The following is a 25,097-nucleotide window of genomic DNA, read 5'->3' on the forward strand; positions in this document are numbered from 1 at the left end:
ACCAGTATAGCACGTGGGTGGGGTAATCTGGTGAGTAGTTAATGTTTGCTGTGGCGCAGCACCATGTGTTATTTTTGATTATTCTAAACTATCAATACATTTATTAGTGGAAATCTGCAATCTATGTAGCATAGGGTGGATTATTTGGTAAGTACAGCAAACCCAAAATTGTATGGAAGAAGCGCCTGGCTACCCTCATGGGTGACAAGCAGCACTGTACAAATCCACCTTGCATTTACATTACATTCCAGTGACCCCATTGATTAGTGATGGTTTGTTGTGTGATCCTTTCAATCTGATAGTACTCACACTCTCACTGACATTGACAGAATACAAAAGCATCAAAATCTTACCTCACCCTACTTAGAAAGTATGTAGTCGCACAACATGAGAGTGTTTTTCATACATTTGATCATGTCCTCGAGCTGGTAGATAGAGAGAATGGAAACGAGAAGGCTATTTAGATGTGACAACATGCATAACAGATTATTTATTTTTCTAAAAAATTGTAAACTGTGGGCATTGCCAGTAACAGGTTGATCCCAGGGAATAGGAGATTGTTTTCTCTGTTGCTCATTGCCAATGCAGCTGAATCATTTGCCTGGTTCAGAAGTGAGGATAGAAAAAGCTAAATTTGCTCCTAAGGTGAAAGGGAATTTTTGATCCCATAGTTCCTTGCTCGTCCACAAATACGATCAACCTCTGTGTACTTTGTTCTCTCCTCTCACAGAAGAGTTTAGTCTTGTATTCAGAAGGGTGCTTGTTTGAATTAATTCCTGTTTCCAGCAAGAGATAGCTTCCACCTCTGTCTATTTACACTGTGCACTAAAACCAGCGTTGAAGTTACGAAATCGGTTCTAGCTCTCTAAGGGTACCACTGGATGAGAGACTGACGGCCAGATGTAGGACGGCTATTACCGGTCGGTAACGGGGGGCCAATTTACAGATTCGGTAAATACTGAATCGGTATTTACCGATTCGGTATTTACCTAATCATCATTTACCGATTCGGTATTTACCGAATCGGTAAATGACATGTAGGAAGCACTTTGAAGAGTGCTTCTGTGCTTTAAGGATTCGTTATTTACCACCAACTATTAGTTGGTGGTAAATAACGAATACCTCTGTAAATGCAAATCTGTGCCTTTACACCAGTGCCATGTGGCAGACATACATGTCCTTAGGGCATGTATGTGTGCCACATGTGCACACAAGCACTATTTAGGGGTGCAACAGGGTGTCGATGTGACACCCTGCCACCCTTGACTCTTTCTTTATTTTACTGAATCGGTATTTACCGATTCGATAATTGACATTCATTCCTATGGGCCTCAAGGCCCATAGGAGTGAATGGCAATTACCGAATCGGTAAATACCGATTCAGTAAATACCAAATCTTAACAATTCGGTAATTTTTACCGAATTTTTAGCTACATAGCATTTATCGATTCGAAAATACCGAATCGGTAAAATTCTGTATTTTCGAATCGTAAATACTATTTACCTACATCTAGCCCCGAGTGAGTTACTACACCATTCACTCCTTGGTAATATTGTAAATCATTCCTTTTGTTTCTGAGAATGGAGTACAGTTTCCTTGGGCAGTTATTCCTCTGGTATCTTTTGGATTTACTTTGTTTTGTGTAGATGGAATGGAAGTGACAGAGTTTGAGAGAGAGGGCACATGAACTTGATGGTATAGAACTTTAAAGAAGACTCACATATTTCTCAGCTGCAATGGTGGGCATGTCGAAGGCATCCCTGTGTTCCGGTGGTGTTACTTCTTCAAGCAGAATAGATGGATCCTGAAAATATAATTAAAATATCAGCCTTACCAAGACCGTTGTCAACACATCTAGACTCTCATGAGTCTCACAGAGACGGAAGTCACAAAAGGCTGCACACCTCAAGAAACTAAAAAACTAAGAAAAACATTTGTACAAGAAATAGCATACTATGTTCACTTCCTACTTGGGCATTTCACGGCCTTAGAACCTTGTGTTCATCCCCTTTAAAAGCAGAACTATTACTTTTGCGAGTAATGGATCAAAGATGCAGAAACAGTGAATAATGGTAAGCTGACAGTGTACAAGTGTGCTGCTACCAGAAGTGGTCACTCTGCTCTTGACCCAAGAAATTGTGTATGTCTCTTTCTAAGCAATACAGTATCTACCTTATCTGATGAATACCATCCTGGCTCCCAAAGTTCTCGCCTACTATTGACAAATCACTCACCTCCACTACATTGTAAAGAGAATCAAGAAAGAAATTACTGGGAGGAGTTGCCAAGTAGTGTAAGATGGAGGCTACATATTATGCGAGCTCCGTGCCAGTTCCGAAAATCCTGCTGAATCCGACCCTTAGGCTACCCTTTTTCAGCCGTAAGCACCGGTGTGGTGGCCCATATACTAACCCCCTTTGGCCCACAGAAGCCCATCCAGGGAGCCCAGGATGGGAGACAATTTTGGCGATCGACAGCCTGGGTATTCGTACGACCTGCCTGGAGACGTGCCTGCTGGTGACAAACATCACCTGAAGCTGTGAACTCACAATGGTGAACCCCCCTGTGCATCGACTCCAGGGTCGCGCAAGGGAGAGAAGACAGCCAAGTGGCCGGCGTGTGGCACAAAGTCACTTTCACTTCCAAGCGGTGGCTGGAAACAGCAGAACAGGGACTTTAGAGTGGAGGAGCGGGACTGGGTGCCACACGTGGGCAGGGCTGCAACTGCAGACTGGGCGAGACGACTATGGGGAAACCTTTTCTCCGATGCAAACATCCATCAGGCGGCCCCTACTCTTGTACCCTTTGTCGTACCCAAGCCCATGCAGGGAGCCATGGATGAGAGAAAAGCATTAGGCAAACAACGCCTGCTGCCAAAGTACCCATCCTGGAGCTGCAATCCCACAGCGGCGATCCATCTTTACCTCCGTATTGACTCTTGGGGCACAGAGGAAACAGCCACATGGGAGGGGAGTGGTAGGGACCGCTTTTCACGTTTAGGCAGCCACATCGGATTGTGACTGCCGAGCCAAATTGGTGGGCCACATTAGAGGAGATTGGATAGGCAGCATGAGCATCCACGACTAAGATTACAGCCCAGGTGGGCCGGGACCCACACAAGATGTCTCGCCCCAAACGTAGGCTACTGGGTACATGGCTTCCACCTCAGGAGGTGATCTCCCTCTGGGAGCCCAGACGTCCAGGGAGACTGCTAAGGCCAATGGGGGGGCAGTGACGGTCGCACAAGCCCAGCCTTACTCCACTCCTGATCACCATGGTGTCTCAGGAGGACATCTGGAGAGAGGGGGGCCCCATCATTGGGCCAGTAAGACATGGCCTCACAGAGACAAGCGTGGGCAGATGTCCCTTGCATTGTCTGTAGGGAGGACCCTTTTGTCCCCTCCCAGCTGGTAGACCTGCCAGATGGCGTGGGGGACCAGCATCCAGAGAAATTCCTCACAGAATACTTCAGAACCAGGGTCCCGGATTGTGAGCTATCCCCCTACTTTGTTCTGGAAAGGGCACACAAAGCGCTAGCCCCATGCCCTCCGCTGGTGACACAGCCTAGAACCATTATCATTAGGGTACTCAACTTTGTAGGCAGAGACTCTATCCCGCGGCATGCACGCCAACATCCAGCGTCCTTTGCACTGACTCCAAGTTTATGCTCTTCCCCAATTACACAGTTAAGTGCAGCTCCTTCGTAAATGTTAGAAGTTAAGTGGAAAGTCAGGGCTAAGTACATTGAATGTGCTGATGTACCCTGCCAAACTAAAAGTTATGTATTAGTAGGGAACAATTTTTATTTTAAAGCCCGGAAGAGACCTAGATCTGAGCGGCAGAGATGAAACAACTGCCTATATCAACAAAGGAGCCAATGACATATCGGGAGCCTGAAGGCTGAAATGCAGCAGACTGATAGGAGGCCAAATCTGGTTATAACAGGAGGATAAACATAGGGCATCCTCCTCATAGAGCTCTGGTGAGTACCAGGAAGGGGACCCTACTAGTGGATGATGAGATATTATTCTGCGGTATAGAGGAGGGGTTTAGTCCCCTTCCTTTCTTTCCTCCATGTAGAGCTACAAGTGTTTTCTCATTCATGGAGGGAGAAGAGACACATTGCCTCTTGGGAGAAGGGCTGGCCCGATGCAAAGCACTCCCCACTACACAAGAATATTGTGGTTACTTTATTTTGATTAAGTATTACATTGTATTATATGTTGTTTCTTTTGGGGTTGCTTGTTTTAGAGGCCAAAAATGCTTCCACTTTAGAGGTATTGAGTACAGGGTTATTGGGGGGACAGTTGAGTACTTTAGGGTTGATTTTGGTCACAACACTACGTCTCATGCAAGACAGATTGCGGACCCCAGTCAAAGGGGCGCAATGACCTGCCATGACCTCTGACAACAACACCATTCATTACAAGCAATTGTCTTGAAATTTCAGTGGATTGTTGGATAAAATAAAATGCACAACAATCCTTCGACAGGCTCACAATCTGGTCCTAGTGATTCCATTATTGCAAGAGACACATTTTCTTGGGAATAGGGGTGCTTTTTTGGACACTATGTCTTTAATCATGCAGGGTTCACTAGGGGTTCCAGAGGAGTTACTTTTCCCCTGATGGTCGTGGACACTATCTGATATGCCATAGATAGATATGTGGTGGTTACGGGCTTCCTGTTTGGCATTCCATTGGCAGTAGTGTCTGTGTATATTCCACCGACCCTGCAGGAGACTACAATGAAAAATCTGATGACAGTTATCACCTTGGGCCTGGATGAGGAGCTTATCGTAGGGGGGATTTCAATGATGTCATGGACCTACAACTTGATGTGAAAAGAGGGGCTAAACCATTGCATCATTGGCAGAGTCCCTGTGACTTTGCAATCCGTGGAGAACAAAGAACAAGTTGGCATGCATGTTCACATATTATTCCTACTCCCATAGGTCACATTCAAGACTAGACTACTTCTTCCTCCCAGCTGATGGACTCTGATAGTCGTCAGGAGCTGCAATTCATGCAGGGGTACTGTTGGGCCAATCACCGATGTAATTAACTATGGGGCTGGGGAGGTGTAGGTCTAACATGCACTGGAGCCTTTATGTTGGGTGGCTGAAGGATGTTAGGTTTTAAGAACACATGAAGAAAAAGATAGAACTCTACTTAAGAGCAAGCTCCACAACAGAAGTCTCCCTAATCACATTGTGGGAGGCAATGAAAGCAGTTCTTTGGGGGTTAATAATAGCATACCCTGTGGGAGGAGAAAGAAAAGTACCGCCTTAACCAAATGAGAGATCGTGACACATTTTGTAATCTAGAGGCTACTAAGGAGGCACTTAAACAGAAACTGATGACTCATGCCAGGGCACCAGGGTCTGATTTTTAAAAACCGAGAGTACGAATTTGAGGTAAGACAGGAAAATTGCTAAACAGACTTGCAGCCAACTCGGGAAGACAGGTTTGTCCCATAGACATGGGGCCCGCGAGTGAGGTGACCCATTACAAATCACACATTACTATGAGGCACTTTACCAATCAAAGCCGCCGGGCGGGTTGGAGCAACAAAACCTCTTTCCTGCAAACCTGGTCATGCCGAGGCTCTCCAGCAGTGGGAGGGTGAATTTGGATGCTCACCTGTCGAAGGAGGAGTTATTTGCAGCCTTGTAGGAGATACAATCTGAGAAGGTGCCTGGTTCAAATGGATTCCATATGCAATTCTTGGAAAGGTTTGCATCAACACTACTCTCTCACTTCCTCACGAAGGTTGAAGCTGCAGAGACAGCTTTGCTACTTCCCTATGATATCTGGAGTGCCTCAGTGGTAGCCCTCCCCAAACCATATAGCCACCTACAGACTGCGCTTCTTACAGACTGATCTCCCTAATAAATATTTAAGTCAAAATAGTTGCAAAGGCCTCAGCAACCAGGCTACTGAAACAGATGAGACCCCCTAGTGCATTGCGATCAAAATGGCTTCATGCCAGTCAGAAGCACAAGGCCTTGTCTTAGGAGGCTAAATATGTACTTGGACCACATACATTCTGTATCCGACCACACAGCCATGATGCAACTTGACTTTGAGAAGGCCTTTGGCCCATTTGAATGGTCTTTCCTCCACAATATCTTGAAAAATATTAATTTTGGTCCTAGATTCCTTTAGTATGTGAGGCTGTTATACATGATGCTATGGCTAGGGTCAGAGTGAACAGGATTTACTCACAGCTGTTCCAAATAGGCAGAGGCTTGCTGTCTCCTCTCTTGCTCACTCTCGCAACTGAACCACATGGCTAATAGATTGGCTGGACGTGCAGGTGTAGAGCTTGAGGTATGGCGGAAAATTAGAGGGCTGCATCTCTTTGTATGCAGACAATGTCCTCCTTTATATACAGTGCCTAAACCAATCCATCCTAAAGCTAATTGATATTCTAAAAATCTGCAAAGAAGTGTCAGGCCTGAGGGTGAACTGTGGGAAATCAGCCATAAAGCCTATGGTGGGTTCTCCTCCAGATTTACTTCCAGACTCCCCGGCGAGGGGGAGTATTTAAATACTTGGTGTTAGACTTGTCAGTCTTACGGTGGTCTTACCTCAATCTTTTTGGCTGCACATTTTGCTGAATCTTTTGTTGGCCTTAGGACTTTGAGCACTTTGCCACTGCTAATCAGTGCTAAAGGGCATGTGCTTCTTCTCTAAACATGTGTGCAATGGGTGCATACTTAATTGACCTATTTAATTTACTTGTAAGTCACATGTAAGGTGGTATACCATATACCCAGCCTCTGTAAATTTACTGCCGCTAGTGTGCTGCAGCCACGATTGTTCCACCAACAGAAGAAGCCTGTCTAACCCATCTCGGCCTGCCACTGCAGTGCCTTTGTGGGCAGTTTACTGCCACTTCGACTTGGCATTTAAAACTACTTTCCAAGCCTTAAACTTCCATTTTATTGCATATAAGTCACCCCTAAGGTAGGCTTAGGGCAGGGTGGTAAGTAAGCAAAAGGTAGAACATTTACTTTATAGTTTGCATGTCCTAGTAGTGACAAACAGCATATTTCATCTTTCACTACAGTGAGGCCTACTCCTCTCATAGATTAGCTTCAGGAATTCCTTAATATACTTTTTAAGCTATAATTCCTGATCAGAGAGGAGTAGCTGTTTCCTGTTTCATATGTTTGGAATGGTAGTGATAAACCCTACTTACTGCTGACGTTGAATTTAACATTACTATTTTAGAAATGCCACTTTTAGAAAGTGGACATCTCTCTGCACTTACTGCTTTGTGTGCCTGACAGCCCGTCTCCAATGCATGTCTGGGGTGGCGGACAGCTATGCTTTGTGCATTCCCTCTAGAAAGCCACAACCCAGGAAGGATAGGTAGGTTTGAGTACCCATCTACATACATCTGCATTCTGATGGCCTTGCCTGGGCTGGATGGAATGGAGAGGTTAACACTTCACTTGAATAGGTAGTATCCTGTCCCCACACAAAGGACCGATTACACCCCACAGATAGCCTGGCAGACAGGTCTGGCCTGTAAGGGGAACATGTGCATTTAAGAGAGCTGCCTTGAAGTCACCCAACGCCACAACAAAGGCACTTTTGGGTATAAGTACTGGGTTTCTGACCCCCCCCCCCCCAAAAACAAATTAGGCACTTCTGGATCTTGAACTTGAATCTTTGTTACAAGGACTGTTGTGCTGCTTAAATAACTAATCTTTGGACTGCAGGCTTGGAAGGTTTGCTTTTCTCTTGTGTTTCCCTGCTGTCTGCTGCTCTTTGACTCTGCTGGAGGAGAGCTGGACTCTACCTTCCGTCCAAGTGATCTCCAAGGGCTTGTTGGCTTGCCTCCTCTTGCTTGAGACTCAGGGATATTAATGTTTCTACCCCTACGCCTGAACTCACTGGATGTGGCCCAGATACTTGCTGCATGGAATTTGACGCATCTTCTGTCTGTGTATATCACAACTGGTGCATCGATCCGGTTGCGTAAGTAAAATGAGCACATCACCTTGGAACCAACACTTTGCCTTCAGAGATCGATGCATCAGACAGAGTACACTGCCACTGCTGCTTGGTGAGATTGATGCATCTCCTCGACAGCGTGGTAGAATCCGATGCGACAAATTGTTCGACACCTCTTGACTCCAGTACCCATTTTCGGAGCCGACACATCGCCTTCACTAGATGGCGCAGCACGACACATCTCACTGCGATCAGGAAAGGTGCTTTGTTCACTAGGTTCTGCGTGGATTCTTAGCTGGCCTACACTTCCATGTGGTCAGCCTGATATTCGACTTTGACCTGGTCCAGCATGACTTAAAGTAACCTTTTTAGCACTACTTGCTTCTAAGCACTTTAATGCGTGTATGCCTTAAAATTCAATATCTCAAAGTCTATACATTGGATTTTTGTCATTTATTTCTTATTTTGTTTATAATATGATAAACTGCTTTTTCTCAACCTGTTTGGAGTCTTTTTGTGGTGTATTCATTGTGTTACTGTGTGTGTGTTACACAAATACTTTACATATTGCCTCTTTAAATAAGCCTCACCAGAGGGTGAGCACAGGTTATCTTTAAGTGTGGATCTAGCTTACCCTGACCAAGATTATGGATTCTGCTTGGACAGGGTGCATACTTTTGCCAATCAGAAACCAATTGTCTAACATTAGAGCATGTGCATATGAAGAGACCCACAGGAACGCTGGGACAGGAAAATCACCTCTTTTACTTGCAAATTTAAGGGATATATGGCAAGATGGAGCTCCCTCCCCCGATCATTATGGAGCGTATAGCCCTCTTCAAAATCGTGGCCTTGCCAAAGCTGGTATAAGTTTTGCAACACTAGCCCCACAAAATCTGTACCCATTCATTTACAACCCTACTGGCCAACATCAATAGCTACAAGTAGGGAGGATCTGCACAGTGAATCTCCCATAAGAAGTGCATACAATCCCCTTATGATGGCAGACTAGGGGCAGTAGACATCAGACTGTATTACTAGTCGGTCCACATGCTTGCGGTTAATGACTGGATCTTTGGGGATTGGGGGGACCCAGCTACGAGATTTGAGCGGACTCTCTTAACCGGGCAGGACCCAGGGTTTTGGCTGTATGGGGAGTCCCCCCTGCCCTCTCTCCTGGCTATTTCAGCCATTCCTGTGATTAGCTGGCAAGAGGCACTGCAGTAGGTTGGATAGTGGAGGGTGCCCACTAGGAATAAGCCACTGTGGATTAGTACATGCCTATCGGAAATGGTAGGGGTCCAGGGCACTGAAATAAGTTGGGGGATCCCTAAATTGGGAGATGTCTGGCAGACACATTATATGATGTTTTATGATCCACTCAAAGCTGAATACGATTTATACATATCCCAGTTCTTTCTTTATCTTACAGCGCTGACATGCACCAGTTAGGCTTCTAGACACACACCAACTAGAATCAGCAAAGGAATACAAATACTTGGGTGTTCTTCTAGATAACAAAGGCTCCTTGAACCCTCATATGGAAACACTGAAACAAAAAGGTAATACAATATACTTCACCAAGAAACCTTTTTAAAAAGTGATTGCCCGGCCCTCTCTGAGCCCTCTATTAGAGGTTATCCAAGTCAAACTCCTGCCAACGTTAACATACGGGAGCGAGGCAATGAGAGGAAGAGACACCACTACTGTGGAAAAATAATCACCAGGTCATTTAGAACAATCTTCAGCCTCCCAAAATACACCTCCCCTGCCCAAATAAGGATGGAGTTTGGGTTACTGGGTTTATAAAAAAATGCTGGCACAAGATCACTGGGGCAGAGCAAGATACACTGAACTGGCAACTTTGGGTTGAACTATCACTAAGAAAGAACTTACCGGTGGGAATGTATCTTAGAGATTCCCTTGGTCTGGAAAACCTATGGGCAATATCAGTGTCCCACACTTCTGCTTCAAGAAAGTGGTTAACAAGACCATCAAAGCACTGTCATTGGAAGAAGCTAAGCCTGCACTTGCAAAGAGAGTACATGCCTGGTATGTACTAAACAACTATGTAGCAGCCAAACTACCAAAATATTTTAGTTATGGATTCAATATCGATCTGAAGGTGAAATGTTTACAATAGAGAATGGGTATAATGCCTATCTTACCACACCTTCCACCCTGGAAGAGGAAACCCAGAGACAACACATGTCAACTATGTAGCCTTGGAGCGGAAGATCTTGCGCACATAATTTGCAACTGTAAAAGCCTAGTACAAGAATAACATCTACTCTTGCTACCTCTTTTTAATCTATACAGGATCCGTTCCTTCAGACAGGCAGTGCTGATTTGTTTCATATCTGTCAACATGCAATTCACCTGTCGATTTACAAAATTTCTCAATATTGCAGAGAAGAGACTGAAGTTAGAACCATTCTAGCCCAGCACATTACACAACTCCAATAAGCATTACAATACAGCCAACACAAATCAAAGGACTGCTTAGCGGAAAGACCATCATAGGAGACACTTGGTCCCACGAATCTCATAAGCCTAGTCTGCATTGCTGCACTTCGCACAAGACTTATTTATATGCAAATCTATGCAAGGATCCCTTTCAGGCAAAACAACATCGGCACGGGAAAGGACAAAAGGAGCACAGAGCAGCTTTCTTTCGATTTTAACCTAAAGAATCACTAAATGGACATCATTGGTCAAATAAGGCCATTTTAACCTTCATTTTAACCTTGCTATTTAACACAGTCAATCCTATTTAATCACTTATGCTATGTGTATGTTACAGTTTTAATTAATGATGCATAATCAAAATTACCAATTGGCGGTCAGGCACAATGTACACAGCTCTCACAGAGTACAACCCATAAGAAATCTGACTCATGATGTCAGCTATTGGTAGGAAGGACATATCTTGCTTATACAGAACTCTGGTGATAAACATTCCAGACCTGCTAAACAAATTGCAGGAAAGAAAGGAATCAGACCTGCAGCCCTTGGATGATACAAATGGATTGAGGCAAACAATGGCAACTGGAGAATTGGAAATATTACCTTGCTTTAGATTAGACCAGGTTAAATACGTTCCTAGAATGTATTACACCCCTGACAGGCTGTGGAGGATGGGGAGTAACAGCAGCCCTGAATGTCTCAGTTGGGGACAGGCCAGAGGTTCTCTTATGCATGTGGAATAGGATGATGATTAAGGTGTATTTGAACCTGCTTTTCTCCAACCTAGAAATGGTATGTCGATTTCTGATAGAACGCAACCCCATATTGGGAATTATGGAAGTATTCCAACAATGGTATGGGTAAGGGGGCAAAAAATGATGGCTGGGATAGGTTGTGTTTTGGCTAAACGTCACATAGCGGGCCATTGGGGATCCTTGGGGCCTCCCCACTCTCAAACTGGCTAAGAGGGATGGATTACTGTTCTTTAGTTAAGGAAGCAGTTTATAGGTCCAGAGGATGCTCACAAGAATATGATAGACTCTGGGGACGGTGGAAAGAGCAGCAAAAAATACCCAGAGTAGCGCCAAGACGCCTTAGGGCAGTCGTGCGCTTTACACATTTTTAAATCAAATCAAATCAGAGTAGACAACCCATAGGAAGTTCTTGGGGGAAAGCACACAGTTGTCTGGAGCATAGATCCCGCCATAGTTTACCGGACTGGTCGCAGTTGACTTAATTGGGGTCTACTTCATGGTATTCTGGAACTAAAAGGGTTGTTGTGCAAGGGGAGCATGGGGTGGATGACAATGCAGTGCTACAGTATTGTGATCTTAACGTTGTTAAAAATTCAATAAAAAGATTTTTTTTAAAGAAAGAAATTACTATCCAGCTACAGGACAAATCAACAAGAATTGCCTCTTGCTGTGCTCTGGAGGGTGCGGACTTGCTACATATGCTATGGCATTGCCCGCAGCTTCAAACATACTGGCAGACAGTGTTACCAACTTTAGAGCGCTGCACTGCCATGCTGGTGCCACATACATAGGAAGCATGCGTACTAGGCCTATTCAAGCGGACCAAACATAATAAGGTCCACTCCCGTTTCTGGGACCTCGGCCTCCTCACGGCCAAAAGGCTGATAACAAAACATTTGAAACGTACCACCCCACCCCTAGCGGACCACTGGCGCACCTCCCTAGACAATTGGGCACGGGCAGAAAGCATAACACTCCACAATGAGGAAACGGCGGGACTGCGAAAGTTCCCGATCCCGACACTATGGGACGAGATGTTGGGCTCCCTACATAGAGACACTGGGACGCCGGCTGATGATACCCCACCTTGACCATCATGTAGACACCCCACCTAGCACTCCACACGCAAGGCACCCCCCCCGTTACCAACCCATGACACTCCCCGACACCTGCAGAACTCCTGTAGTCCATACTCGAAGGCACCCAAGAGCTCCCGATGCACTGATACACCCTAGCTCCGTAACACACACCACGTCCCCAAGTTGGGCGACCATAGCCCCCGTTTCACATATCCTTTGCCATTTTCCTTTTTATTTTCTGGTTGTGAGATTCTGATGTCATCTACTTCACAGAGCCGACACGGCTGGAACATTTGTACTATAATTCTGTTGATCTGTATGCAACGCTGTACCACTGTAAAATATGTTACGTCCCGCGACCATGACTGGCATCCTTGTGATGTGGGAAAAAACAAAAAAAATGCATGATGTACCATTCAAGTGTTCTTTACTCCTGTGAATCCAATAAAGGATATATATTTTTTTTTAAAAAACAAGAATTGCCTCTTGTGCAATAGCTGCTCTCGAATCAGGGTGAAATGCAGCAATGAAACGCTACTAATCTGTTCACTTCACAGTCAAACCCGGACCTGCAGTTGTGCGAGCTGGAGTTTACCACAACTTTTGATGTTATTGACTCTAGTCCTACAAACTAGCATGGAATTTTCCGGCTGGCAGAAATCCCTCCATATGGTGGGCTGTATATCTGCCAGGTCAGTGGAGTACATGCCAACACTGCCCTGTCCAAATGGAGTACATTATTTGATGGGCTGGCCCATCCATCAACACTCCAATATTTCTGATGTTTAGATTATAGAAATATCTCTGCATACATACATGCAATACCAGTGCAGTGTGAAAAGGTTACCTAGAAAGAGCTGGGACTGCTGTTGTGGCTGACGTATTCTTAGAGAATCCTATTACATGTTTCTGGATCGGCAGCTATTGGTTAACCCCTTAGCTGCGGCGGCTATTACGCCGCAGTGCTGAGGGGGAAGGGGGCCGCGCGGCGCTCCCATGCTCGTGACGGAACCGTCACGAGCCTTGGGTGTGCTGTGCTTGTGATGGAACGGTTCCGTCACGGCTCCGCTTGCCCAATAGAACGCTCAGCAAAGGCGCGGAATTCACGCCGTGCAGGCACGGCGAGCGGGCCGTGATGGAACCGTTCCGTCACCAGCACAGCCCACCCGAGGCTCGTGACGGAACGGTTCCGTTATGAGCACGCAAGGGGTAAAGGTAGGCACCGACTTTTTGGTGCTGGTGCATTTTTCTAAACTATTCATCTAGTCTGAGCATTTCATTGCCTTGCTTTTGTTAGCCACTGAGCATCTTCATCACCCCTGTCATACCCCTCAGTCAATAAGCAGAGACCTGCGCAGTTATTGGCTTGGATAATTTAACAAACATTTGCAATACAATATGTCTTCGTTTTGCGAGAGTTAGAGCTATTGACATTGTAAATGACAAACTCTTTTACCTATGTGTCTTGGTTTGGAGTGTAGTGGATGTATGTGGTGTTGAGATGTATTATGTGGGTTGTATTGGAATTGTTAGTTGTGGAATTGTGTTGGATGGAATTGTATGGTGTATTTCTGTGGTGGAATAATGTGGCATGGTGAATAGAAAGGGGTGAGAGCTGCACAGAATAGATAGAAAGGAGGATACACAGGAATAGGTAGTTTGTGCACAAAGTGCTGATTGAATTTGAGCTAGAGGAGCAGAAAGAGTGTGTGAGAAAGAAGGGGAGAGCAAGCCACAGATGCATAAAGAGGGAGCACATGTGTACACAGAATACACCCGAAGAAGAGGAGGAGAGCGTGGGTTTGAGGGATGGAAATTTTTTGAAAAGGCCAGGAAAAAAACTGTGCTGGAAGACATGAATTGAACCATATGAGAGAGGCAAGAACAGAGTGTGAGAGAGCGAGAAAGAAGGGTCAGAGAAAGTAAGAGACAGAGAGAGATGGAGATACGAGTAAAAGGGGGCCCAAATGGGGGAGGCGAGAGTTGGACCAGTGCAGAGCATGAGGTGGTACAGGAAAGTAGCCTGAGTGAGCAGGCAGTATAGCCCCTTCACAGCTGGGCAAATTCCCCTGCTATGCTGGGGGGTGGGGGGCGCACAGCGCCCCCGTGCTCATGACGAGCTCAGCTTGTCATGAGCCACGGTGGTCTTGTACTCACCCGTTTCTTTGGAACGCTCATACAGCAGGGGAATTTGCCCGGCATGCGAGCGTTCTAATGGTCATGACGAGCTGAGCTTGTCATGAGCATACGAGCACCGTGGCTCATGACGAGCTGAGCTCGTCATGAGACTCAAAGTGATAGAGAGGAGACAGGGAGTATGAGGGAGTGATGAAAGGGACGGTGGGATTGCGAGATGGGAGGGAGTACCGGGAGTGTGAGGGAGAGATTAGGGGGCAGTGGGTGTGTAGGGGAGAGGTGACAGGGCTAGTGATAGTGCAAGTGAGAGATGTGGTAGATTGGAATTCTTTGTTGCAGAATTGTGTGGCGTGGTGTGAAGTTGTGTAGTGGAGATATGTGGCATGGTATGCAGTGGAATTATGTGGACAAAATTGAAGAGTGATGATGGTGGCAGCAAAGAACAAGTTACTTACCTTCGGTAATGCTTTTTCTGCTAGATACAGTATCTGCCTGTGGATTCCTCACCTTGTGAATATCCCCCTTGCGTCAGCAACGTTCGAAAAATTCTTTGTAGCACGCCGGCGTGGACGACGTCATAGGAGCACGGCATCGCGCGCCACTCCGTCTGACGTCACCGACTCCATATTAGGCCTACGTCGGCGTGATGACATCAGTTCCGCCCTTTTTTCCGTGCCTTCGAGGCAACCAGACGGACCAATGACAGTAGATATATACAAATACATTGTATACAGTACATACATTTCAAAATTTCACACACTTAGTGTGTAGCCAAGCTAAGAAAACCTATTTCAAACATAAACATAAATATACAAAAATATACATAAACACAGGTAAAGCAGAGTGGACAACGGGGAGGCGGGTGGGTCAGTGAGGAATCCACAGGCAGATACTGTATCTACCAGAAAAAACGTTACCGAAGGTAAGTAACTTGTTCTTCTGATAGATACATCTGCCAGTGGGTTCCTCACCTTGTGAATAGAGTCCCACAGCAGTCCCCACTCCCGGAGGAGGGTGTCCACTTTGCTATACCAGGAAATCTTGGAGGACAGAGCGCACAAAGTGGCCGTCCCTCCTCACTTCGGTATCCAAGCAGTAATGCTTCGCGAAAGTGTGGAGGGAGGCCCAAGTCGCGGCTCTGCAAATGTCCTCAACAGGTACACCTCTAGACAACGCAGAAGTAGCAGACTTTGCCCTGGTAGAGTGAGCTCTTATACCCTCAGGAGGGTCCTTACCCGCCAGGGAGTAGCAGATCTTGCTGCAAAGAATTATCCCCCTGGAAAGTGTGCGCTTGTGCACCGCTCTACCCTTCCGGCAGCCAGCAAAACCAACAAACAGCTGGTCATCCACTCGAAAGTCTCTTGTTCTATCAAGATAAAAGGACACCGCCCTCTTAGGTTCCAGACGGTGCAGTCTCTCTTCCTCCTTGGAAGGGTGAGGGGGAGGATAAAAGGTAGGAAGGGTAATAGATTGACCTAGATGGAAGGGAGTTACCACCCTAGGCAGAAAAGCAGCCCTGGTCCTAAGAACCATACGTTCTGCATGTATGGTCAGGAATGGGTGCTTGGAACTAAGAGCTTGAAGCTCACTTACCCTCCTTGCTGAGGTGATCGCAAGTAGGAAGACCATCTTAAAAGACAAAAGCCTCATAGGACACTTGTGTAAGGGTTCGAAGGGAGAACCCATCAAGAATGTTAAGACAAGATTTAAGTCCCATTGAGGCAAGACAAATGGAGAAGGAGGGAACTTATTAGTGAGGCCCTTTAGAAACCTCAAAACCACGTGATTTAAAAAGAGATGGCTGATCTGGCAAACAGAGAAATGCAGACAACGCCGAAAGGTAACCTTTGACTGTGGCGACAGCAAATCCTTGCTGCGCCAAAGAAAGAGCAAACTGTAAAATATCGGACAAGTGAGCCCTCAAAGGGTCAATAGACTTCTCGCCACACCAAGCAACAAATGTAGACCACCTATACGAATAGATGGACTTCGTTGAGTCACGCCTGGCCGAAAGAATGACATCCATCACATTGTGTGGGAGAGAAAAGGAATTCAGGTTGTTCAATCTCCAGGCATGAAGGTGTAATGTCTGGAGGTGGGGGTTATGTTATGTTATGTTATGTTATTTATATTTCTATAGCGCGCAGCTGCCCCAGCAACCTGAACCAGAACCTGCCCCTCCATCTGAGAGAGGAGATCTCTCCTGAAAGGGAGACGGAGCAGCGGGTGAGAGGAGAGGTGGAGAAGATCCGTGTACCACACCCTTCTTGGCCAATCCGGAGCGACCAATATAACTTGGGCCCGGTCCTGGCGAATCTTCCTCAGAACCCGAGGAATCAAGGGTATGGGAGTCAACGCGTAAAGGAGTTGACTTCCCCAACTCAACTGAAACGCGTCCCCCTAAGCTCCTTGCATCGGATACTGGAGACTGCAGAATGACAGGCAGTGAGCATTCTCGCGAGTGGCGAACAGGTCCACCCAAGGAGTCCCCCACATCTGAAAGATGTCGTGAACAACCTCTGAATGGAGCCTCCACTCGTGGTCGGCTGAGAACTGCCGACTGAGAATGTCTGCACGTACTTTCAGAACTCCGGCCAGATGATTTGCCATCAGACAAATATGGTGGTCCTGAACCCAGGACCAGAGACGCAGAGCCTCTCTGCAGAGACACTGCGACCCTACTCCTCCCTGCTTGTTGGCATACCACATCGCGGTCGTGTTGTCCGTCAGGACTTGAACCGACTGACCGCGAAGGGAAGGGAGGAAGGCCTTGAGCACCAGACGTATAGCCCGCAACTCTAGAAGGTTGATGTGAAGCAACCTTTCCTCTGGAGACCAAAGACCTTTGACCTCCAGATCCCCCAGATGAGCACCCCACCCTAGAGTGGATGCATCCGTTATCACTGTGGCCACCAATGGAGGAAGTTGAAAAGGCTTTCCTTGAGACAGATTGCCTTCCACGCTCCACCAAGACAAATCCACTGCAGTTTCTCTGGAGATCCTCACTGACTCCCTGAGATCTCCGTCGTGCTGATACCACTGCCTGCGGAGGCACCACTGGAGTGCCCTTATGTGCCAGCGTGCATGGTTGACCAACAGAATTCAGGAAGCCATCAGACTGAGCAGACGAAGGACCCTCAGGACTGGAACAACCGCTCCATTGTAGAATAAAGGAATCATTTCCTGTATGTCGCGAATCCTTTGAGGAGGAGGGAATGCACGGCATACAGTAGTGTGGAGAAGTGTGGCTCAATGATTAAAGCGGCAGACCCTGATGCAGAGGTCTAGCCCGGGACTAGGATTCAATTCCCCGCCTCGGCGGGTCTTGGGCTCAAAATTCCACGGACCTGATAATTCTCGCCTCGGTGCCTATTCCAATCATGGAGTCCCACTCTGCAACTCTGGGCAATAGCTTGCTTAATCTCCACAACGGCCCCCACAACGCTAAGGATGCCTGGCCTCCACCTTGGGGGTGGCCAGGAGTGGACGCCTCACAGGGAAAGCCAGGATGGGTTCCACAGCGGTATTCGTACAAGCGCCTTGGGACCCTTGCGGGTGAGTAGTGCGCTATACAAGTATCAATTTATTATTATTATTATTATTAGTGTCCAGTACCGCACCCATGAACAGGTTGCACTGGGAGTGCACCAGGTGAGACTTGGGTACATTTATTGAAAAACCCAACCCGTGCATCAACTGAGTTGTCTCTTGCAGATGATGGAGCACCTTCTCCGGCGACTCCGCTTTGATTAGCCAGTCGTCCAGATACGGGAATACAGGAATCCCCGACCTTCTGAGATGTGTTGCCACCACTGCCATCACCTTGGTGAAAACTTGAGGCGCAGTAGTAAGTTCAAACGGAAGGACCGCAAACTGGTAGTGCTGCGACCCCACCGTAAATCGGAGATACTTCCTGTGCGACTTCAGGATGGGGATGTGGAAATAAGCATCCTGCAAGTTGATCGACACCATCCAGTCTTCTTCCAACAGCGCTTGAAGAACCTGCGCAAGAGTGAGCATCTTGAACTTTTCCTGTTTCAGATACAAGTTCAAGATCCTGAGATCCAGGATTGGACGAAGTCTGCCATCCTTTTTGGGGATCAGGAAATACCGGGAGTAGCAACCCTGACCCCTCTCCTGCTCCGGAACCACCTCTAACGCACCCTTTCTGAACAGTGCCAGAACTTCATCCTGCAGGAGAAGCAGGTGGTCCTCCGAACAATAACCTTGGCAAGGAGGGTAATTGGGAGGGAACTCCTGAAAAGGAAGTGCATACCCATTTTCTACGAGATTGAGAACCCAAAGATCTGATGTAACCGATTTCCAATCCCGTAGAAAATGAGTAAGCCGACCCCCTACCAGACCCGCATGATCCGGAATGGTGGATCTAGGGCTGCTTTGCTGTTGTAGGTGGGGGGTGGATATTAGAGGAGGAAGTCGAGACGAAGGAGGCTTGACGTCCACGGGAACGACCCCTTTGTCTACCTCTCTATGACTTATACAAAGGGCTCTGTTGTTGTTGCTGTTGTTGGCTTTGTTTATAGGGACGAAAAAAGTGGACCTCCCAAAGCCCCTGTACTTCCTAGTGGAAGAGCCTCTAGTTTGCAGGCCCAAAGACCTAGCCGTCGCCAGGCTATCTTTGAACCTCTCCAATGCCGCATCCGCTTTCTTTCCAAAGAGGCCAGTGCCGTCAAAATGCAAATCCATAAGAACAGCCTGAATGTCTGCTGAAAGCTCAGAAGATTTTAGCAAGCGGCTCTTCTGGTGGCCACCGAAGTACCCATTATCCTGGCCACAGAGTCCGCCGTGTCCATGCCACTCTGAATAACCTGGCGGGCTGCCGCCTGAGTGTCAGAGACAACCTCATTGAAGTTCTTTCTATCTTCCTCCGGAAGCTTAGATGACAATTGCTTAACCGAATCCATTAAGGCATGCACGTATCTGCCCGGCAGGCAAGTAGCATTCGTAGACTTCAGAGCCATGTTACCTGATGAGAAAACCTTTTTAGTAGTTTGATCCAATTTCTTTGAGTCTTTATCTCCAAGTACCTGGGGAAAAGAGCCTGCTGACTTGTTCGAACAAGCGGCCTGCACCACTAGACTCTCCGGCGAAGGATGGGAAGTCAAGAACTCAGGGTCACCAGGTGCTACCCTATACCGTCTCGCCACTGATCTGGACACCGCAGGAGCAGATAAAGGTTTTTTCCAGACTTCCAAAATTGGGTCAGTCAGAGCCTCAGTGAATGGCAGAGCCGGCTCAACAACTGAAGAAGGCGAATGTAAAACCTCTGTGAGGATATTAGATTTGAACTCCACTTGAGGCAAAGTCAAATTTAGCAGCTCAGCAACCTTTTTAATAACCACATGGTATGGCGCCACATCCTTAGAGGGTGCATCCGAAACTGCAGGCAACCCCCATTCTGGAGAAAGTTCTAGGTCACTAGCACTATGGAGATCCACAAAAAAATCCTCCTGCTCCTGAAGTTCTCCTTCCTCCACTTCAGGGTCCTCATATTCCTTCTCCTACAGGAGACACTGGTCTCTACGCCTCGACCACTCCAGACGAATCGAAGTCGTCGGATCCGGTAATGACTCCGACGGAGTCGGAGCCGGCGTCGAACGAGGGGCCGGAACAGTTGGAGGATGGGAAGCCGGAACCGGCGTCGAGCCTCGATCCAAATCCCGAGGTCGCTCCGGAGCCGGTGAAGCCGTGTGCGAAGTCGATGACCTCGGCGGCGCCGCACCGAGCCAAGGTGGATATGGCGTCGGCATAAACGGCAGAAAAGGCGCCAGAGCATAAGCTTGAGGGACACCCAAGTTAAACGACAATGGACCCATGGAACCCGCAGGTGCTCCAGAGGGGTACCTTGCCCTCGCATAGACGCCAAACATGGCATTAAGGAAATGCAAAGGGTCCTGTCCAGGACCAGGAGAGGGAGGGTACGAACCCAATGGCCGCTCCGAAGGAGGCTGCTCTGGATTCGGCTCCTCTTGTCCCTCTGGGTTATCCACCGGAGTCAGTGCCTGAGGAATCTCCACAACTTCTTCATGCTCCGAAGACTGACACGAATCCGGATTCTGTTCCAGCTCCGGATCCGGAGAATTCTCTCGAGATCGTACAGGCGAGGCACCACCTTCAGGCTCACAAACAGGAGAAGGAGACACAAAATCCTTATGATGTCTTCGAGAAGAAGACTTCCTTTTCGAGTCCGATGACCAAGAATGATGTCTTGAACTATGCTTCTTCCTCTTGTGTTTTTTCTTCAAGGAACCCGAAGCATGTCTCGAAGCCAGCCTCGACGCCGACTCCGACCTGTCCCTCGATCTCGACTTCGATCTGGACTTCGGCTTCGATCTCGAGCGTCTAGACTTTGACCTCCAAGATCTCTTGGCTTCTTTACCTTTCACCTTTGCCAGCAGAAGTTTAGCCTCCCTTTCTCGCAAAGCCTTAGGGTTCATCTTAAAGCAGGATCAACAGCCTTTGACATCATGGTCTGAACCCAGACACCACAAACAATCGTCATGTGGATCTGTCATAGACATCATCCGGGCACACGTGCTGCACTGCTTAAACCCCGTCTTCTTCGACAACATCTTCGACGAAGAACAGAAACACAGTAACTACAAATAGTAACAAAGTCACTATCTGAATCACAGAAGATCCCAGAAACCGTTAGCGTCGACGACGCAGAAAAAAGGGAACTGATGTCATCACGCCGACGTAGGCCTAATATGGAGTCAGTGACGTCAGACGGAGTCGCGCGCGATGTCGTGCTCCTATGACGTCGTCCACGCCGGTGTGCTACAAAGAATTTTCCGAACATTGCTGACGAAAGGGGATATTCACAAGGTGAGGAATCCACTGGCAGATGTATCTATCAGAACGGGAAGCTTATTGGCAGGCATAAGCCCATATACTAGATGCAGTACATCTCAATTTGAGACAGCCAGAGACTTAAAAAACATGACTTCATCTAGATGTGTAGTTTATCATCAGAGAGATACTTGAATAGTGCTACAATGCTTTGCCTGTGCCAGCACACATGTGTTCTCTTCCGTGTTCTCAGAGGCAGAGAGCAAGCAAGAGCGACCAAGAAGATATTGTGGTTTATGAATCGGTGGTAGCAGTATTTCCAACAAAGAAAATGGCTGCGTGTGCTTTGGCCACGATATAGGGGCAGTGGACAAAATTGTAGATGCAGAAATTATGAGTGCTAACACATGTGCAACATTTCATCATGCCCTTGGGACAATGCCCACGAAAGCAGCACACGTGTACAAAGGTAATCCTAGGAAAATCACCTGTACATGCAATTACAGTATGATCCCATTTAAGAAAAGAAACATATGTAGAAGGTTTCTTCAGATCAGATAACGATTGTAAAATGACTTCCACTGTTTCCAGAATGTTTATAGTGTGGTTACGTAGGGCTTGCCACTCATTTCCATACACATGCCAACCTTTTCACCCACATTTACTTTCTAAGAAAATCTGCTGATGTTCACATTTTATTGAACAGGCGACACACGGAGTGAGAGGCTGCTTCAGTGTCCGCCACGTTATGCACTGAAAGGCCCTACCTGCAGATTGACCAGGTGGGCCGTGGCCAGGGACAATTAATTGCTCGCACTTTCAGTTCCACTGCAGTGTGGGGGGGGCAAGGCCACAGGAGTTAGAATCAGAGAACAATTAACAAGATTAGCCACAAAATAATTGAAACAAAGCCCCCAGCAATTTGCAACAACCCCAGCTGCCAGGGTGAATTATGCAAATATCCAACACAATACCCCTATGCTTTTCCCAGCTTTGAATAATGCTGAATTACCACATGCATAAACGTTTACCACAGTTGCCAGTTCATCATGCTCAGAAAGAAAAAAAAATGGAATGTAGCAAGTTACTGTTCGGAGCATGCTTTGTGGGATGAAACACTGGTGGGTCTCTCAAAGGGGCGAGGCAGATATAAATAAGCATGTGGCTTATAACACATGAGCTAAAAATATGTGCTTTTGCATAGTGTGCCGCCCCACTGATATTTTGGTACTTCTGTCATTGCATCCAGATATATACTACAGCAAGTAACATTGCATATACAACTAGCAGGGCTGTCGGCTTTCTCAATGGTATGTATTTCTGTTGGCTATATCTGAGGGTATACATGCTTGGTCCTTTTCAAATAATTTGTTTCCTTTTAAGTCTTTTCTCTCTCAAAGGGTGGATTTGCAAAGGTTAGTTTAAATGGGTCCTGTTTTTTCCTGTGTTTAAAGAGGGATATTCAAGTACATTCCTTGCCTTTCCCTCCTAACTATTTTTTCAGCGCAACTTCTTTTTAACAACATTGGCGTTTAACAAAATGCATGTTCCAAAACCTCGATTATTATTATTATTATTTTGAATTTGTAAGGCGCACAGCTACTCCAAGAGGTTTCCCGGTGTGATTACACACTCAAAGCATTTCTTCCTGCAAAACAGTTGTCACGTAAAAACGTATTGTTCACATGTAAAGTGCTTTAGTGCCCCCGGACAAAGCTTGCTCTGAATAAACTGACAGATTAAAAAACAGAGAACAGCATAACATGGCCTTGGAGTGCCCTGGCTGGGGAATATGTCCTTTTGTGTAACAACAGCATGTAAGGAGTTGCTTTGACTGTAAAAGTATACAAGCATATGAAGGGTAGAAACCTTCTCTAGTAGAGGACAATGAAAGTTAATGTCATTTGTGGTGAACACTGTAATGATGTATTCTGCATTATATTAGAAAGCGCCTTGCTGTTCTGCACAGTGTGCTGCACTGGGAAAAGAGCCACGCTTCCCAGCAGCAATGAACATTAGCTCTTCAAGCAGTTGGATCAGAGCAGACATTCCAGGGAAAACAGGAGTCAGACAAAACTGAGGTTTCTGCCCAGAGGGTGTCAGCAAATAAAGAGCCTGATAGGGAGCTGTCCCCGCACATGCTTTTTAGAACAGCTGGTGCACCGGCAAGACCCAGCCCACTTAAAGCACTGGGCCTACGTGATATTTATTTGTGCCTGGGTTATTATTTTATTAAAAAATAGTATCTTCAAGACATGTGACGACTCTATGAAACGACAAAAATACAATTACAAGACCTATAAATGAAAACGTAATTTATTATTATTACGCTGTTCACGCTGTTAAACATGAACATGTGCACAAAGTCAAAGGAGGAGACCAGAAAGAAAGTACACAAGTAAACCGAGTGTTTCTGTGGGTGAGGAAAAAAACTGCAGAGAAGAATGCAGCCCTCTGCAGCTTATACCCCAACTTTTCCTGTCTTGCTTGCAGCCCATCTTAGTCCTATCTAAGATCTCATTGTCGGGTCTTATAGGCTTGCTTCCAATGAGATCTGACTGAGCGCTCCGATTTGATTTTAATAACTTGGAAGCAGTATTTTAGCCAACATAGTATTGGGTGCTATCAGAACTATGCTCTCAGCCCCTATAATGCAATCATACTGCAATACACTGCCATTTGTCAGGGTGGGTTGTTCACGTTGACCTTATGAAGGCCCATCCATCTTGCCAAAAGAGAGGACTGGTAATCCTGTATCAAAACACACCAGGGTCAGTACCAGTTGCCTCCTGGCCAGGACCAGTCACTATTTCAGCAGCAGTTTTGAACACAGTAAGCTGTGTGCTATGGTATATACCCTCATCCCTGTCCCTTTCCTCAATGCTGCTGCATTCTGTATTCTGGGGATTCAGAGCCCAGCCTGACGTTTGCTCCTGAGCACCCCGCCACTCTTGGGTCCAGGGCCTGGTCTTAGACCCGGTCTTGAATTGTAGGTCTTGAATTGTACACCCACATTCCTAAATATGAGTTGTCTTGGAGAGCGGTCTTTCCGTCTGTGCTCTATCACTTCTGAAGTCATGAGTAATCCAAAGGAGGAAGTGAAGGTTGAATTACTTGTCATTAATGGTGAATTTAAGAGGTTGTTGCATTTGATATCATAAATGCCATCAAAATAAATGTTTTAAACAAATTTTTATATTTTTTCAACAAATGTTATGTACACATCAGGCATCGGAGGCTGCACTGGCCATCTGTTTGATACATTTTTGTTTTCAGTATTGTAGACCACATAAGTCTTTAGACATATTTTAGTGTTTTTCCTTGTAAACTTTTATCTAATTTTAAAATACACTTTTGCAAATGTGAACTGCTGCTGCTGGGAAAAGTTCAAACTATGACCAGAAAGAGATGCATGGTTCTTACCTGCTCAGTAGCTAAAAGGGAACCCATGAACTCTTCAAGTACTTGACGGCATTCGAATTCATGAACTCTGGCACATGTTTGAAAGCCAATTACTATATCCTGCAAAGAATGAAAGACAACTCACAGCCTCAGGGACACATTAACCAAACACAGATATTTAGGACAAGAGATTCCATATTAGAAAGAAAAGCTAAAGATGGGGTTCTTGATTGGACCTTCAGTGTTTACAACTGGTATTGGTGAATGATACTAAAGCAAATATATTCAGTGCCCAGAAAGCATGATTTAAGGATACTCTTATACAACTATGCTGGAGTGTCCTTGCCATGGGACTGAAGAAGCATCTTTGGATAAGAAGATAAGAGTTCAGTCAGTATCTGTGCTCCGTCACTAGGTTCTCTCTTTACTGTTTCACATAAAGGCACTGCAAAGAAAGTTCAGTTCACAAGCCTATTTT

General features: G+C 46.3%; 1 protein-coding gene across 1 annotated transcript in view; it reads right to left on the bottom strand.

Moving 5' to 3' along the window:
* Positions 1–359: 359 nt before the first annotated feature.
* LOC147692257 (maestro heat-like repeat-containing protein family member 1) overlaps positions 360–25,097 on the bottom strand; it is a 75,497-nt gene continuing 50,759 nt past the window's right edge. The window contains exons 6-8 of the mRNA XM_086936759.1: positions 24,641–24,739; positions 1,722–1,805; positions 360–425 (exon numbers count right to left, since the gene is read on the bottom strand). Coding sequence (XP_086792885.1) covers positions 360–425; positions 1,722–1,805; positions 24,641–24,739 — 249 coding nt within the window. The remainder of the gene's footprint in view (positions 426–1,721; positions 1,806–24,640; positions 24,740–25,097) is intronic.

Source organism: Lissotriton vulgaris, chromosome 9 (assembly GCF_964263255.1).
Source record: "Lissotriton vulgaris chromosome 9, aLisVul1.2, whole genome shotgun sequence".
NCBI classification, from domain to species: domain Eukaryota; kingdom Metazoa; phylum Chordata; class Amphibia; order Caudata; family Salamandridae; genus Lissotriton; species Lissotriton vulgaris.